General features: G+C 36.4%; 1 protein-coding gene across 1 annotated transcript; it reads right to left on the reverse strand.

The window, feature by feature from the left end:
• Positions 1-17328: 17328 nt before the first annotated feature.
• Positions 17329-18267, reverse strand: LOC101083056 (olfactory receptor 2L5). The gene has a single exon (XM_003980575.3). It carries the CDS (start codon positions 18265-18267, stop codon positions 17329-17331), a length of 939 nt encoding a protein of 312 aa, XP_003980624.2.
• Between the last annotated feature and the right edge of the window lie 819 nt (positions 18268-19086).

The following is a 19086-nucleotide window of genomic DNA, read 5'->3' on the forward strand; positions in this document are numbered from 1 at the left end:
CCAAGAGGCCTGAAGGCAGACTGAGGCACAGAGGGCAAAGAAAAGAGTTCACATGTTCCTAAAGCCTGTCAGCTCAGAGATGAGCAGATATCAATTTTTGTTTTGTTTTGTATTATTTGTTTTGTTTTGTTTTTGTTTTCCACTAGTGGAATTAGGCAGTCCATGTTGGGCCAGAGAAAACAGGGAAGTTCCCCAAAACAAAAGGAGTTTCGGCAGATGCTTGGGAATATTCCTTAAAACCTCCATCCTGAGGCAGACTAGCCAGAGACAATTGGCTCTAATTATCACAGTTATAAAGCCAGGAAATGAATGACAGAGAAACCCTCACATACAGTTAACCAGAGTGTATAGGAAGAAACAGTGAGAGAGAGAGAGTCCCCTGTATTAGAGATGCCCTCTGTAAAATACATCTCACTATTTCAGTGCATTGCTTTGCTGACCATGATTGGAAGCTGGGCTCGCTGCCTTGGTTGGGAATGCCCTGTGTCAGACAGTTGTTTAAAAGACACTGGAGTAGCAGCATCAAAGTTCTGCACAGCTCTAGTTGTGCAAGCATCATGAAACTCTTGGGCACAGACAACATACTGGGCTGGGGTCCGAATGATGTTCTTTAGAGAGCCCCAGTCACAGGCACACATGGAACAAGCACCACAAATATTTTCTAAAATACGGATTGTAAAAGGGCTGTAATGGACATACAGCTGAACTGATCTTTGCAATTACTTTACTATTGGAAAGAGCAGGCCTTCATGGCCCAATTGCCCATTTTGCCTGACAATGGGAAACAGCTGGAGTTTACCAGCATTATGGGATTTTTTAATGTACTTTTGCACTGGGGTAAGGACTTTATCAGAGCCAGTCAGTGAGGTTTTAAGAGGCTGGATATCCTCCCACCCTCTTGGGGGAGTATCTTCTGGCTGTAAAGGAGCCAGAGGCACAGGCTGACTATAGGGGGGATCGAGGTTTTTTCCTTCTTCTTAGATAACTTTATGTCTTTGTATACATACATAGTCCGAACTCAAAGGAGGAAGTGTAGTGCAGACAATGGACCAGGTGAGGATTATTTTAGGGGGGACATTGGCCCCTTTAGAATGCCTGGCATTTAATATTTTCTCTATTTGTTCCCACACTTCAAGGGCATAAGTTCCTTGTTCTGTGAACCAAGGGCAATTTTGTTGGATAGTCAGCAATAATTTAAGGAGAGCCTTAGAGTAGAGTATTATCTGCTGTCTCCCCTAGTGACTAAAGAATTCAAACATAGCGCTTTTGTTCAGGTGCTAGGGAGTCAGAGGGAGGGAGTTTCCCATTGGAGATCTCTCAAAAAGTTCCCAGGCAGTGAATCCTAATAGAGTTTCCCTTCATCCCTTACCTCATCAGGTAGAGACTGTACCCAATGCGTTTTTTGTTTTGTTTTGTTTTGTTTTGTTTTGTTTTTGTTTTCATTTGAGCTCCTTTACTGTTTCCGGTGTCCTGCAGTCCTCTTGTTGCACTGCTTGGCAACGTCAGCTCCCTGTCCATGTCAGCCCCAAATCCCCTTTCCTTCTGTCACATCAGGGTCACCATATGTTGTAGACTCTAAGTCTAAAGGTTTCTTTTGGCCAGCAAAAGAGCAGATGCAGGATTAAAGCAAGAGATGGCTAATGTCCGGGAAAAGACAAGCGCCCTGAATAAGGGTCCTTGCCCCACATTATTCAGATCAGAAGGCTTACAAACTTGATGGGCATGCACAGAGACAAACAAACTGGGAACATTAACGTGGAGACTTGAGGGAAGAAGGGGGTTTTGAAGATATATAGTGTTTGGGGTTCATGTCAATACAAAACAAAATCCTGGTGCCAGGCAGATGGGTAGATGGTTGTTAACAGCAGACAGGAGGCACCCTGTCTGTTCTCTTTGTCAGCCTAGGGGATGAGACAGATAGGGGGAATAACCTCAGGGATAGCAAGGTACCTCTTCTTTTGTTAACCATCTCAGCTCTGGGCTGCTTTACCTGCAGTGCAGTAGTCCATAGTCCAATTCACCAATTTACCTAACCTGGCCCTACTCTCCTGTGAAAGCAGCTTTTCTGCTATAGTACTAAGTTGAGGGTGGTTCCACCCTGAACATCTAATCTTGTTTATTTTATATAGCTATGTATTGGGCACCATTGTGCCATTTCTATTTCAGGTCTTTGCCTCTCCCTCTCTATATCGGGGGTTCTGCACCCCCTCTGTATTTTGGGGTGTCTTTGCACCTCTCTAGTCCTGACACCTTTGTGCATCCCTATTCTTGGGGTGCCTTTGCCCCCCCCCCATTCTTGGGTACCAATCTGGTTTACCAAAGCTTGGGTGTGAGCATTTCATGACTTTGTATTTCTGTATGCCTTGTTAACCCATTGGTGGATACCTGGGGATTCCTAAGCTTATCCCCCACAATGATCTTTATGCCAATGAGGTATATTTTAAGGTGGAACATTTTGTTCCTTTCAATGGCATCTTTGAAGTCACTCTTAAAGACTTTTCTACCTAATGGAAGAATAATTCTACTTTTTATGCCTGGAAGTGGGGATCAACCCTGGAAATGGGGATCAGGAGATCATAAGCAAATACTGGGCACTCCAGGCTATCAGAAATGATCTTCTGGAAATCCTTTATTCCAATAGTCTTCTGGCTCATAACAAGTGAGGAAACTCCCACAAACATTGTGTCTGCGCCTGTTGGTCATTCCTTCCTACAAGATCTTAACATTAGGAAGAGCCACAAAGAAAGAAGACAAATTATTCATGTCTTCTGCCAGTTTTACAATAGTTTATGGGGATATAATCCATATGACGTTTAAAGCTGGGCAATCATGCTTCTCATGGGTAGAATTACCCATACTGTTCCTTCCCCACATGGTCCCTGACTTAGACTTTATGTCTTCTTTCAGTCATTTTAATTTTCATTCAGTTAGGCATTAATTGTTATCTAATGTTTCTCTTTTATAATTTAATTGTTTCATAGTTCAGACTAGAAGTTGCAAATTTTAAAGAAAGTGACATCTAATTGGTTGATTTTATAATACACACTGTATGCATTGAGAGTTTTCCTATATAGTAAATTAACAAAATTTCATTTTTGCAAACAGGAATGAGTATTCTTTTCTGCCTCTTTTTTAGGATGGTTATCTTTTTAACAAAATACAGTGTGGCAAATGTTGTCATAATATCAAACAAAAAAAAATAATTACCTTCTTGTTGTAAGATTTAGTTTAATTCCCAGAACTCATTGTATCTGCCTTCAAAATATAGAGGAAAAAAATGATAGCTGCTGTTCAAACCAAAATACTTTTCAATCGCCAAATATTTTTTTTCTCTTATTCTGCTTTGGGTTGTTTTGTTATTCTTTGTGATATATATATATATATATATATATATATGCACATATGTATGGATATATATATATATATATATATATATATATCTTTTGTTGCTGTTTTTGAATCACCAAATGTTTAGTGAGTACTTACTACGTAGTAGGATGTATGAAGTTGTATGGTTCACACAATTTGGGAACTGTTAAAAAGAGATACCAAGCCAAAAATAGTCACCTGTGCAAGCCCCATATCAGCAAGCCAAATAATCTAAATGTAGTTTCAACCTCTTCAAGGAATGTTGTCTTAAATCAGTCAATCTGTAATTTTTTAGTCAGTAGTTGTGAGACAATCTCTCTGAGAGACCCCTTAGTGTCCAAAGGAAATAAGGTAGTCAGTCTTTCCTCATCTAAGCCCCCTTCTGTGTATAAAAGCTCTCATTTTGTACAGTGTCTTAGACCTCCTTTCAGTTTGTTGGAAGGGATGCTGCCTAATGTATGAATCATCAAAGAAAGCCAACTTGATCTTTAAATTTACTTGGTTGTATTTTTTTTAAGTTTATTTATTTATTTTTGAAAAAGAGAATGGGAGTGTGCACATGATGGGTGCACAAGTGAGGGAGGGGCAAATACAGAAGGATAAAGAGAATCCCAATCAGGCTCAGTGCTGTCATTGCAGAACCTGATGTGGGTGCCAATCCCATGAACATTGAGATAATGACCTGAGCCCAAATCAAGGGTTGGACACTTAATCGACTGAGCTACCCAAGTGCCCCTATTTTGGCTTTCTTTTTCACAGAGGAACTGGTTATATTAAGCAGTTATCAAACATGAGCCATGCTGAGAAATTTACTATTAGAAAGTATAAATTTCCAATAATTAAAAAAGTAAATAATAGATAATACTAATAAATTACTCATACTAATTAATAAAAATAATAAATTAACAAAAATTTCAAAACCACAGATGGTGATATCAAATACAACCATTTAATTTCCTATTATCACTAGAAATTATGTGTTTTAATGGTTTAGAATTCAGATGCAATCAAAGCTACTAGGGATTATAAGGGAATCAACTCTGAATGCAAGGAAAAGTTAGAAAGTTGTTAGAAAACTCATGAGGTGTGGATATAATTTTTGTTTAGAAAAAAGAAAGTAATTTTTTCTTAGAGTGAAACTATTACTTTCACAATTGGATAGAAGAGAAAGCATTGAGAAGAAATATTGTAAAAGTTTGGTCAAAAGTAACCTTGGGAAAGGAATTTTATGAGTCATAAATCTGGATACATTGAATTATTTTGTTAAGAGGGCTGTAAAAAGAAGTTTTAATATAAGTTTTTTTTAAATTTTTTTTAATGTTTATTTATTTTTGAGACAGAGAGAGACAGAGTGCAAGTGGGGGAGGGGCAGAGAGAGAGGGAGACACAGAATCTGAAACAGGCTCCAGGTTCTGAGCTGTCAGAACAGAGCCCGATGCGGGGCTCGAACCCACGGACTGACTGCGAGATCATGACCTGAGCCGAAGTCATACGCTCAACCGACTGAGCCACCCAGGCGCCCCAGTTTTAATATAAGTTTAATGCAAGTTTTATGTAAAACTAAACCTGACTTTATTTTTACCTCCTAAAGGACAAGTATATATAACTTGTTCTGCTATTAATAAATTTTACAACTATTTAGCTTTCTGTATTTCACTGTCTTTGTCACCATGGTTAGGTGAATAACTGTTACTTCACAGTGACCTATACGATCTTATTTGACAAAATGTTTTAAACCTTTTGATTTTTTGGACAAACTTCCCCCAATTGACATTCTAAATAAAAATAAATTTTTGACTTCTAACTAATTGGTATTTACCAGAGGTTTCCGATACATCTCAACAATTTTTCTTCTATCTCCTTATTTTAAAAAAATGGGGGGGGGGGTTACCTGAATGAATCAGTTACTTAAGCCTTTGACTTGGGCTCTGATCATGATCTCGCGGTTAGTGGTTTCCAGTCCCACATCAGGCTCTGTGCTGACAGCTCAGAGCCTGGAGCCTGCTTCAGATTTTGTCTCCCTCTCTCTCTGCCCCTCCCCAACTCATGCTCTCTCTTTCCCTCTCTCTCTTTCTCTCTCTCAAAAATGAATAAACTAAAAAAAATTTAAAAAGGGGGATGTTAATCTAATTAGACTTGATATGTTACATTACATGGGAAGTACTCTCACATATAACGGAGTACTCAGTTTTCTTTATGTTGGGTTTGTACAGGCATATGTGATAAGTGTTTTAAAAATTATAAGGGGCGCCTGGGTGGCGCAGTTGGTTAAGCGTCCGACTTCAGCCAGGTCACGATCTCGCGGTCTGTGAGTTCGAGCCCCGCGTCGGGCTCTGGGCTGATGGCTCAGAGCCTGGAGCCTGTTTCCGATTCTGTGTCTCCCTCTCTCTCTGCCTCTCCCCCATTCATGCTCTGTCTCTCTCTGTCCCAAAAATAAATAAAAACATTGAAAAAAAATTTAAAAAAAATTATAGAAAACTTCTTGAAATGCTGGTGTGATATTATCAATTACAATCCAGTTATTGTATTCAGATGTTGGATGTTACTAAATCAATCAAATTTTACTACCAATTCCATTTTAATAAACTTTTATTATTTTAATAATTTTCATTTACACAGAGATATGGCTTTACTCAGATGCTTTTGCAAAAGTGTTACTGCAAAAAGTTTTCGTCATGAAAGAAACTTTGGAAAGGACTTGACAAGTACCAGTTTCAATTAATTTTAAAGTCATAAAACTATTGGTAAGAATTTCCAGAACTAATAGAGAAATAAGAATCAAGTAGAATATGTATTCATTAAATGGGAATGAATAAGATGAGGAGAATTATTAAAATTTTATGACATTTTCTTTGAAGTCATTGTCAGTTCCTTAATATTTTGTTTGTCAAGATTTAGGGAAATTTTTTTTACTCTATCTATGACTAACAGTATTTGATAAAGTATACCTTTTAAAAGGAAGAAACTACTTGTGTTATCTCCCTACATGACCTCTCCAAAATTTAAAACTGTTGCATATTCTTGTCATGGCAGTATAGCTACTTAGTTGCACAAGTTTAGCAAGAATCTGTTCTTCTTACAAGACACAATCAGAAAAAATCTGACTCTATTTCAAACCTTTGACTGGAAAGGTGTTGGTTGGTAGGTAAAATCTGATGGCAAGTCTTTTGATTGGTTTCCTGGCCTTGGAAAATTTAAGATATCAAGGTGAGAGTCTTTACAAAAGTTCCAGGAATGCGACCTTAAAAAGACGTTACATGGTCAGGAACTGTTCTTGCTGGACTTATATAAATATCAGGCCACATTTAACACACACAGGTTAGTTTTACTGTGATTATTTTTGATGGAAAACTGAAATAATTGTAGAGGGAAAATTATATTTACACCACTGTAGATATATTCCAATCCTTTTAAATGTCTTTGAAGTTTTTTATATACCTTTAAACTCAACTTATTTGAAAATTCTTCTAGTTCCTCAAATATTTGGCTAGGACTGCCCAAACTAACATTTCCACTTTACGCCCAACCGTTTGATTTGAAATTACTAAAAACAAAGACATCCCTTAAATATTTTAGGAAAGGACTACACTGTGTTCTCCTCATGACCCTGGTGGCAGCCAAACTTCAGAGACTAGAAACATGTGCTTATATTTCACAGCTAAAGGAAGCTTTACTTGATGTCTGTGCCTGTGCAAACACTGGAAACATACAAATCAAATTGGCAAGTCAGAGAAGTTGCTGACATCGGTGTAAAGGACTTCCTCCCAAGATGCCAGATCAAGGCTTCACATTTTAACTAAACATGAAACCCTTCCTTCTCCTCCTTCTTCCTCTTATCCCATTTATTCAGGCATTGGCTTGGATAGATAATGCTGACATCAATATCTCTCAGGCCATTCTATAAGATACCCTTTAGACTGCTGCATTGTCATCAAAAATTCTGATCTGTTCATGATAATAGAAACACTTTGGTTCACTTTCCTGTCTTGTGTTAACAACTTCAAACTCAACCCCATGGAATCTTGTATCCAATCTTTGATAAAGACAGAAATTCAGGGAAAGTATAACCAGAATAAATCTACCTTTGTGCTCTACAGACCCTTACATTGTACTGGCCCCTATGGTTGTCACTTTTCCAGTCTTGAGCCACAGATTCAAATGGGACTTGCCAGAACACATTCTTGATTCAAAACTAGCTTTGTTTGGTAAACCATTCCTCCTCTAGCTAAGAATAAATGTAAATGCAGCTGTGATGGGTCAGCCGCCTTCCTTAACTCTTGAAGATATCACAGAATCTGCTGCTGATATAGTAGCTGTCAGGCAACCATCCTTACATTTTCTGTCCAAAGTTGTTATTTTGATGGTGGGGAAGGGAGAGAGCAGGAGAGGGGCAAATGGAGAGCTAGAGAGAGAATGTTACACAAGGCTCCACATCCAGCACAGAGCCCCACACAGGGCTGGATCTCATGCCCTTCAGATCATGACCTGAGCCAGAATCAAGAGTCAGAAGCAGTTGTTCTTGATAAAGTAGTTCTGATTATCTTCTGGAAGAACAGAGAGGTGTCTGTGCTGTGGCAAACACCTCCTGGTGCACCTGAATTAACACTTCTGGGAATGCTGACCTTCAGTTACATAAGATTATGAACAAAATACTTGGTTTAAAATGGCAATCCTTCAGAGGGCACCTTCTATGACTTACTGGATTTTGATTGATTTTGGTCTTGGAAACCATGGGTCTGAAGTGCACTCTAAACACTGGGAATTATCCTGCTTATAATAATGATAGCATTATCTTTGGTATGCTGCATTATCTCAAAAGATTTATTTATTTTTTTAATTAATGTTTATTTATTTTTTTTAGAGAGAGACACAGAGTGTGAGCGGGGGAGGGACAGTGAGGGAGGGAGACACAGAAACTGAAGCAGGCTCCAGGCTCCAAGCTATCAGCACAGAGCCTGATGCAAACTCAGAAAACATGAGATCGTGACCTGAGCTGAAGTCAGACGCTTAACCGAGTGAACTACCCAGGCGCCCCTATCTCAAAAGATTTATTATTTAAAAAAATATTTATTTATTTTTTAGAGAGAGAGAGAGAGAGAAAGTGTGAGTGGGGGGGGGGCAGAGAAAGAGGGAGACACAGAATCTGAAGCAGGCTTCAGGCTCTGAGCTGTCAGCACAGAGGCTGACATGGGGCTCGAACTCACGAACTATGAGATCATGTTCACCCCACCCAGGTGCCCCTATCTCAAAAGATTTAAATGCATGTACACAGCTGTTAACTACAGTGCAAATGATCTCTGTAAGACTCTAATGTACGAAAAGTTAGAAAGAGAATGAATGACTCAAATGATATGAACCTGAGGCTCTGACCTGTGAATATCACAGAGATTCATCAAAAAATATCATCTGTAAATACTGCACAAAGGACTTTGGAGAACTTTGGAGCAGTAGCTAGGATTGGCACTCTATTGTTGATCATATCTTCAGTAAGGTGAGAGTGTGATCGAAAGGGGGGAATTATTTAAAAACAGACACTAGGGACCAAATGGAGTCACTTGTGTTAATCCCCATGTCACCAAACCAAGACTTAATGCCTAATTTGATTATAGCTTCAACCTCTCCCAGGAATACAATCTTAATCCAGGCAATCTGGAATTTCCTGGTTGTCAATATTGAAGTTACCTTCAGGATGATGAGGTAATGAGCTCTTTCCTTGTTTCTGCCTCCTTCTGCATAATATGTCTCCCATTTTCACAGCTTTTTGGTACTGCTTTACATTTTCTAGATGGGATGCTGCCCATTTCATTCATGAATGATTAAATAAACCCAATGTGATTATTGAATTCTTCTGTGTAACACGGACAATTTGACATTTGAGCCTTAACCAAAATCCTTTAGTCTCATCTAAATAAAGCCAAATAATCACGATTTTTTTTCAATTTTTGTCTCCTAAATATTTATGTAACTTTTTTTTTCCTCCTCAACCCCTGCAGTCACTGTCTTAACTGTTCATGGAATTTTCTAGATAAATCTAAATTTGTATTTGGATTCTGAGTCTATCGACTAGGGTTCTACATAAAACAAAAACAAACAAAACAAAATAAAACAAAAACAGAAAAAAAAGAATCTCCATTGAAACTAAAAAATAAGTATATTGAAAAAAATCAATGGCCATCAAAATCTTCAGAAACACAGAGGATTCAGGTTTGGTGTACATACATCAGGAACAATACCTGGTATGTGCCTCAGAATTATTTATGTGATGACACCCCCACTTCGAAGGACATATAAAAGTTGTTATCTCCCAAACTAAGACTATTGGATCAAGTGACCTCAAACCCATATGCATGGCTGTGAGGAAGTATAAAGGAGACAGTTTTGAGATCTAAGTCTAGGAAGAAACTGGGAATGTGGCTTATGACCCAGAACTGTCCTGAGTTTAATCCATTAGAAGACATGTGAATGTAATACAAAGTAACCCACTATCTTGTATACAAGGCTTGTAATGGCAAAGCAACGCACTCTTTAAGAATTAAGGTTACATACACTGCTGAGAGCCAATGAGGCAGAGACCCCAATGCCTAGTTTAGATGGGTCAGGGATAGGAAGAGAGAAGGAGAAATCTCCCCAAGGATACAATCAAAGACCATGGAAAATACTGGATCAAGAGATTTGTCCCAAAGACCAGGATCCACAGCCAGAGCAAGAAAACACACCTGGACCTGAAGAAGACTGCAGAATACCAGAGATCATGTGCTTTTTATTAGGAGACAATGACTGGGTGTAACAAGGTGGTGTTTTTCTTGGTGAGTAGATGAACATAATTCTATGGGTAGGGAGAAATTTACATACAGATAATTGATAGCCAGAATGACTCAATATCACATAATTTGGCAAGGACCATTTTGCTTCACTAAAAAATAAGAATCCTGTTTATAGAGATTGCAATAATTATTGGAATGGAGGGGATTGGTCAAGGGGACCTCTTTCAAGCCTTGCTTCAAGCGTGGACATATAAACACTTTCTTTCTTCACCCCAGATTCCCAGACCTACAGTGGGGAAAATCCAATTATTTGACCCAGATGAGAAAGTTTAAGCAAATATGACAGTGTTAAAATTTCACAGAAATTTTGTCTTTTCAACAAGTGGTGGCTGATTTATTTTCAATACACATTATGCATTTCACAATTTTCAATTTCCTGGTAAAGTTAGAAGTGCCATTTAAGAAGTTGCAAAGATATTTCCCTGGTGTTAAAACTTAACATGTAAAGATAATAACCAAATATCAGATGTTAAATACTGATTAATAGTCTTTCTTGAAAGAAAATGAATGCAGGAAACTGAAATTTATAGAAGAAATCATTAAGCTCTGGATATGAGGCAGTGCTTAATGTCACACAGAGGTAACTCTGTAAACTTAATTTAAAATGAATATAAAAATTAAACTTTGCTACCAATTTTAAAAATGTTTAATGTTTATTTATTTTTGAGACAGAGAGACAGAACACAAGGATGAGAGAGGCAGAGAGAGAGGGAGACATGGAATCTGAGGCAGTCTCCATACTCTGAACTATCAGCACAGAGCCTGACATGGGTCTCAAACTCAAAACTGCAAGATCATGACCTGAGCTGAAGTTGGACATTTAATCAACTGAGCCACCCAGGTGACCCTGTGCTACCAATTTTATACATATTTGGAGATTATGCTGTAGTTAAACTTCTTTTAACTTTTTAAGTGCCACTATTTTGCCTAGAAAGTCTGACTTCCCAATGTATAGTTTTATCATAAAACTTTCAAAAGGTTGTATATATTATGTTACAGCAAAAGTGTTTACTTTTATATATTATTAAACTTAACTCTTGTCTGTCCCCTAATGAACTGTTGTATCAGAAATGCATTTGCACTATATTTTCAGAGGGACCATAGCTTTAATTGGCCACCTCTGAATGACTGAGTTTAAGTGTTTCTAGAAATATAGTTATACATATATATGTAATATATACATCCTTGAACTCCAAGGTTTTAATATATATATATATATATATATATATATATATATATATATATATATGAAAACAAATACGTATAAGCATAATGGAAAAAAATGATGCAATCCCTTGCTTATATTATTCTTTTTATACATTCATTTTCTTTAATTCCTACATTCATTTTATTTTTTAAAAATAATGTACTTTAACAGACAAAACATGAGGTAAAAACTCTAAACTTGCAAACATTTATGTTAGAATACTCCAGGGCAAGTATTCTAACATAAATGTTTGCAAGTTTAGAGTTTTTACCTCATGTTTTGTCTGTTAAAGTACATTATTTTTAAAAAATAAAATGATAAAAAATAAAAAATAAAATATATATATATATATATATACGTATATATATATATATATATACATACACACACACATATATATATATATATAGAGAGAGAGAGATATCAATATATTATAGAAAGATATAGGTATATATATATATATATATATATATATATAACAGAAAATATATTTTTTACATGCTTGGGACATGACTACATCTGTTTTATTGAGATGTTTTTTTCCATATGTCTATGCTTTGATTTAGCAGTTGTGAGGTTCTAAATAATAAATGACAATAGTATAAGGTTAATCTTATAAAAATATATATAATTTAAACTAATTCTCACTATAACTTAGCAAATTTCCCTTTACGTTTTTAAGTTCTCAGCTGGAAATCCCTGTAACAGAAAGAAGTCTGTATGTGGCTGCAGATTTGAAAATGACTGAATGCAAATCACAAATACATAAAAAGGTTGAGAATATAATAGAATGTAATAGTAAGTAAGTTACTTAAAACAGATTAAAAAGAAAAAAAAGACTAAAGACACATATGCAAGGCATATATCCAGGGAAAAATGAGTAACTCTCATATATGGGAAAATGACTGAGCCACTGGCCCCCAAGAATGAAGATTTTGCATGGCACTAGACTTTCAAAAAACATAATTCCAGACTAAAAGTCAATTACATTGAGATATTGACATTAAAAGAGCAGAACCCAGAACTGATCTGACCTTTGTTACTACCCTCCAAATTGGTGAGAAAGACAGAGAACTCAAAAAGGCTCACAGGCATCAGGCCTATGTTTCATGTTGTCCCCAAAGCTAGATGTTCTGAAGTCTCCTTCAAACCCACAGTGCTGACAAATCTGTTTAAAACAAAATACAACTGAGTAAATTTAAAAATCATGTTGATTTCTTCAATGATTCATAAACCTGGCAGCACCCCTGTCTAACAAATAGAAAGGAGGTTCAAAGCACTGTACAAAATGGGAGACTGTTAAAGACAGAAAGGGGCTTGAACAAGGAAAGACTATTACATTATCTTCCTTTGGTGGGCTAGTGGATCGCTCAAATTATCTCACAACTACTGGCCAAAAAATTCCACCTTGACCGGTTTAAGATAATATTCCTGGAAGAGGTTGAAACTACATTTAGGTTAGTTGGTTTGCTGATATGGGACTTAGTACGAGTGACTATTTTGGCCTAGCTTCTCTTTTTAGCAGTTCCCAAATTGTGTGAATCATACATCTTTGTATCCCCCACCATATAGTAAGTACTCACTAAATATTTGGTAATTAAAAAGCTATTTGGTTTAAATAGCACCTGTCTTTTGTTTCTTTTCCCCCTCCAAATTTTGGACACATATAGTGTGTAGAACAGTTAATAGGAGTTAAAATCTTATAGCAAGAAGGTAATTATTATTTATTTCCATATTATGACAAAACTGACCTTTACATTATTATTAGAAAGATGTTCATCCCTATAAAGAGGCAGTAAGAAATATTCATTTCTGTTTGCAAAAATTAAACTTTGTTAATTTAATATATAAGAAAACTTACAATTCATACAGTGTGCATTACAAAATCCATTTAGATGTCATTTTCTTTAAAATGTGCATCTTCCAGTATGAGCTATGAAATAAATAATGAATAAGAAGCACTGGGTAATAGGTTAACAACTGAATGAAAACAGTAATGACTGAAAGGAGACATAATAAACTCAGAATCAGGGACTATGTGGGGAGGAAACAGTTTGGGGAGGAAGCAATTTTACCCAAAAGTCATGATTGTCTGGCTTTTAAACTTATCTGGAGTAGATCCCCATAAACTATTGTAAAATGGCAGAAGATATGAATAATTTGTCTCCTTTCTTTTTCTTTCTTTCTTTCTTTCTTTCTTTCTTTCTTTCTTTCTTTCTTTCTTTCTTTCTTTCTTTCTTTCCTTCTTTCCTTCTTTCCTTCTTTCCTTCTTTCTTCATCTTAGTTCTTATAATAATTTGGCTCTTCCTAATGTTAAGATCTGTGAGGACACAATATTTGTGGGAGTTCCTTCACTATTTTTCTGAGCCAGAAGACTATTGGAATAAAGGATTTCTGAAGGTGATTTCTGATAGCCTGGAGTGCCCACTATTTGTTTATGATCTCTTGAACCTCACTCCCAGGGTTGATCCCCACTTCCAGCCATAAAAAGTAGAATTATTCTTGCATTTATAGGACTGTCTTTAAGAGTGACTTCAAATATGCCATTGAAGGGAGCAAAATTTACCTCCTTAAAACATACACACCTCTTTGGGATAAAGATTATTTTAGACTTGTAATTTGTAAGAAACAGTGAACATGGGAAAAACACTGAGCACCACAATTACTCTTTTGTAAGAGACATATATGTTTTTAAAGGGCATTTTCATTTGTAAGGTTGTCTTCCTCTCTGTATCAGTAAGCGAATGATGGACATATTTCTAGAAACTCTTCTCAGTGGAGAAGCCAGTGACTTAAATTTGCACAAAGAACATACCCTTGCTTACTCTCCTTTTTTTGGTAACTTCCCATAACTAGCCTCCCCAATCCCCCTTAATCTTTTGTCTTTATCTGAAGATGGTTTTTATAGAAATGACTTGGGCAATTTCAGGGAGTTACTCATTTTTTTTTCTGGGTCTTTCCATACACAGGAGATATAATGTGTATTAAACTTTGGTTTTCTCTTGTTAATCTATTTTTTGTTGTTAAAGGAGATGTCTCAGCCAAAGAACTAGAAATGTAGAGTGATTATTGTGCCACCTACACAGCATTTTCTGATACTTTAAAGAACTGAGCCTCTGTCTTGCTATTCAGAAAACTAAGTCCTGAAGTGGTGTGGATTCCATCAGGCCATGGTATATCAGGGCCAACAACAGATCAAGGTGTCCTGATTTCCTCCATAATTCACTGCCTGAAATAGTTAAGGAGTTTATATTAGGCATCCCTGTTCAACTCCACATTCCCTCAAATTATTTCCAATGATAACCACTGGGAAAAACTAAAGGCATTCCCATCATTTTCCTGGTTTGCATGATAAGATTCTCTTTCTACTCACTGTTCTACTTTTCTCCAGGCTGGCCTCATGAGTATGTGTTCTGTGTGCTTGCACAGGAGCATATATTCCCAAGGGCTATTGCTCGGCTTAATGGTCTATATCTGCCATCTTGAAAACGTCATAATTTTATATCTGGGTGTACACGTGAGCAGAGGTATGATGCTGGGAGGCAGCATTGGCTTGTGAATTTGACACAGCAGCAGTACCTGCACAGGTGGGCTCAGCAGCATGCACCCAGAGCAATATGCCTGGCCTCCTCATGTGAACACAGGTATGTCCGTTTCCAGGGCACATAGAAACCCAAGGGAGTATCTCTTCTGGGACTGGGACCAGACTGGTGACGGTGATGACAGCAGCAGTTGCAGAGGCAGCACAGAGGTGGAAGAGTCCACTGCCAGGAGACAGAAGGAGCTCTGCCTGGCAATAGCAGTGACTCACACTGGAGGCAGGGGATGACTTTCACTTCCACCTCGAAGCCCATCCTGTGTCATTGATAAAATTACTAACTATCTTGCCTGAGTGTCTGGACAGGAAGTGATAATGGAGCTTAACTAGTAGTAGTAATCTTTGTCAATGAAATATGCAAATAAAAGTACACACATTGCCATTGCAATAAAGCATATTGGGAAGTTATGAGAATTAATAAAATAATCCAAAACTTATACTTTTAGAAACTTCCACAACATTGCAAAGAAAATTTCCAGAAGTTCAGAAATAGAAATGCAATTTAACAATGTTAAAAATATTTAAAATTTAATGTGAAATATTATTGATGAAAATAATAAAATTTCATATAAAATTTCAGAAACATGAAAAAAGATCACAGTAATTTACCTTGTATTTGGAGATACAGTAATAAAATGAATAAATGGGTATTGGAAGCATGAAGTGACTTCCACTATCTTTTACAAAGTCCACAAATTACCAGAAATTTGAAAGTTTCATTAAAGTGACAGTTATTAAATATATATTTAAAAGCAAATTCAGGTTTACATATCAATTGATGGATTGAAATTGATTTATTAGAGAACTTTATTAGAAAAAATTTTTCCTGAAGAAGCATCAACTCTACATGTACTAAAATTTGCATTTGGATATAATGTATCAGATGTTGGATCCACTGTTGTCACCACTTATAAATACTCCAAACACCTCCAATAACATACTCATAATGACTCTTCTCAAATTAAAAATTGTCAAAAATTAATTGCCTCCTTGAATTTTCCACCAGTGACTAACAGCACATTCAACTGTATGGATAGAAAAATGAAGTTCCTAAAAGCATAAATTTTGATGAAATTAATTTGGAGAAAAATGAGGCAAAAAATATTACCAATGATGACATCACAAAACAATGTATTACTATTTATTATATTTAATAGATAAGAAATTAATTTTGAAGAAAAAAGTCTTCATATTTTAGCACAGAGGATGGCACCCTTTCTGCTTTTGAAAAAGAGGCCTCATGCTTTCATTTTGTGCTGTGCCCCATAAATTATGCAGGGTATGACCTACCTCCTCTCTACCAAACCTGAGAAAATAAAGAGCATTTCTTCACTTACCAATGAGGAGAAGTGTTAGCAATCTACTTGAACAGGAAGTTCACTTGAGCTGAGAGTGTTTATTAGATTAATAGCGGGACGTGTTTAGAAAAATGATTTATCAATGACTAGAATTGGTGTATAGAAGTTGATATTCCCCCAACCTATTCCGGTAAAACTTTGAAATGTAGCGAATGGGAAATAAAATAACCTATGAGAGGCATGAGCGAATACAAAGATAGCAGTGACTACTGAGTATGTGATAAGTGTCGGGGGTGGTTATGGGAATGTCCTTGAACCCCCTAATTCCTAATAGCTACACTCAACTTTTGATCCACTCAGATTATAACTAACCTCAAAATTTCTTCATCTCTTATGGCACATCCAAGTCTTAATACTTGATTTTGAGGGATACCTGAGATGAAATCATTTTCCTAGGATTCACTTCCATAAAAGAAGCATAAACTTGTTATAGTTTATTCAGGATGGTCTAGGACTTTAGAATCCCTGATGAAGTCTCACCTACATCTTTCTAAAGCCAAGTTAGCATATAGTGAAAAAAAAAGGTAACATACATAGATAAGTCATTGAGACTACAATGGGAAGAACAAGACAGTTTCTGACATTATTTAGATATAGACATTCAAGAAATATTTATTTCTCTCTTTATATATTTTGGAAAATAAATGTAAAATAGTAGAACTGTTATGCTGAATGACCGCTTCAGTTAAACAGTTTCCATGTTCATTTCCACATGAAAAAGAACCATTTTCATTGGGAACCTATTAGCAAAAAATGAGTGCATTTGAAAGTCATGAGAAAAAGCATCATAAAGATAAAAAAGAGAAGGCTTAAAATTACATATATGTTTGAGAGACAATTTTGTCCAGACATGAGTGAGTTTCTTGTGATTCTAGTCCTTGTGATCCAAGAATAAAATAATATTTTACAATTACTGCACACTGTTGAAGGGACTTATACCCAAGTCTTGGGTACATATGCAAAAAGCTTTGTCTACAGTTTCAAAAAGCAGATTCTCTGAATCATTCTTCTCAGGGCTCCCATCACCTCCTTGTTTCGCAGGCTGTAAATGATAGGGTTGAGCATTGGGGTCAGAATGGTGTAGAAGACAGCCAGAACCTTGTCCTCTGCTGGAGATCTCAGCGATCTTGGGCGTAGGTAAGTGTAAGCAAAAGGTACATAGTATAAAGTTACCACTGTGAGGTGTGTGCTGCAGGTCGAATAGGCCCTCTTCCTCCCTTCTGTTGAGTGCATGCGGCAGATGGCAAGGAGAACTCGGCCATAGGAACATGCAATGCCAATGAAAGGAAACACAAGAAAGAGGGTGGTACTCACAAACACTGTGTACTCATAGACCCAAGTGTCCATGCAAGCCAGAGTCAACATGGCTGGGACATCACAGAAGAAATGGTTGATGGACCTGGATCGACAATAAGGGATATGGAGGGCATATACAGTGTGGGCACAGGAGTTGATTGAGCCCATTATCCAAGATCCTGTTATCATCAACACACACACTTTTTTGCTCATACGAATGGGATAGTGAAGAGGAAAGCAAATAGCCACATAACGATCATAAGCCATAGATGTCAAGAGCAATGCTTCTGCCCCTCCTAAAGTCAAGAAAAAGAAGCTCTGAAAACCACACCCAATGAAGGAGATAGACTTGTTTCCAAACACAAAATTGGAAGCCATCTTGGGAACAATAGTGGAGATGTAATTTAGGTCAATGAGGGAGAGCTGACTAAGTAAGAAATACATGGGTGTGTGTAGATGAGTGTCTAGGAAGATGAGTAGAATCATGGACAGGTTGCCAAACAGAGCCATTAGAAAAATGAGGACAATGAGAATAAAAAGGAGCAGGCCTATTCTTGATGGTGGAAACAACCCCAATAAAATGAAATCAGTTGATTTTTGAGTATAATTTTCCATGGGGCATTGATGCAATTTTCCTGAAGGCAGATAGAAAAGTAAGTCAATCACAGAATATGAAGCTTTTTTTTTAGTTGTGTAGTATCTAAAATCTTACAGTGCTTAAGTAAATAACTGAATGTTTCTATTTTGTAAAAACAAAAAACAAAAAAAAACAAAAAACACAACAAATTATTTTTTGACCTAGAGATTAAAATTTGAAGATTCAAGCATTAGTAGCCTAAATCTTTTCTAAGAAATCTTTAATGTCATTAAAAAAACATATATTCGCTAAGAATTTATCAGGATACATACATTTAGCTTACGTAAACATACACAAGTATTGCCAAAATCATATGCTTATTCAAAATGCATGCACATAAAATCAACATAAATGCATACATTGTACAGTCATTTTAAGAGTAATGTTTGTGACCCATAAAGGATCATTTTTCTTTTATATCTAAGACTTACTTCTAAAACTGCAGCAGCCTATCAGCTTATGTTGAGGAATAATATTTATTTCTTGAGTCCTCTTTGCATAGTAATATCAAATAAAACATCCTTGAAGTCAGGTAACACTATTTGGTTCACATGTTCTGAAATTGTGAATGAATACTTGATGTCAAGTACCATTGATATAAAATCTTCTCTTCTTCCTTCTGAATGATACAGTTAGAGTCGACTCTTCAACTTAATATCTATACACCATAGTCATGGCAGGTTCCATAAATCTGCTAGAGTTTCCCAATAACCATATGTTTATAGACATTTCTTATATATTTTATCATAGAGTATCAAAATTATTATCAATCATATTCCAGAATATGGTATAGTTAA

The sequence above is a fragment of the Felis catus genome, chromosome A1, assembly GCF_018350175.1.
Source record: "Felis catus isolate Fca126 chromosome A1, F.catus_Fca126_mat1.0, whole genome shotgun sequence".
NCBI lineage: Eukaryota > Metazoa > Chordata > Mammalia > Carnivora > Felidae > Felis > Felis catus.

Coding starts and splice junctions, on each gene's coding strand:
- LOC101083056 (XM_003980575.3), bottom strand. CDS start 18,267: ATGGAAAATTATACTCAAAAATCAACTGATTTCATTTTATTGGGGTTG.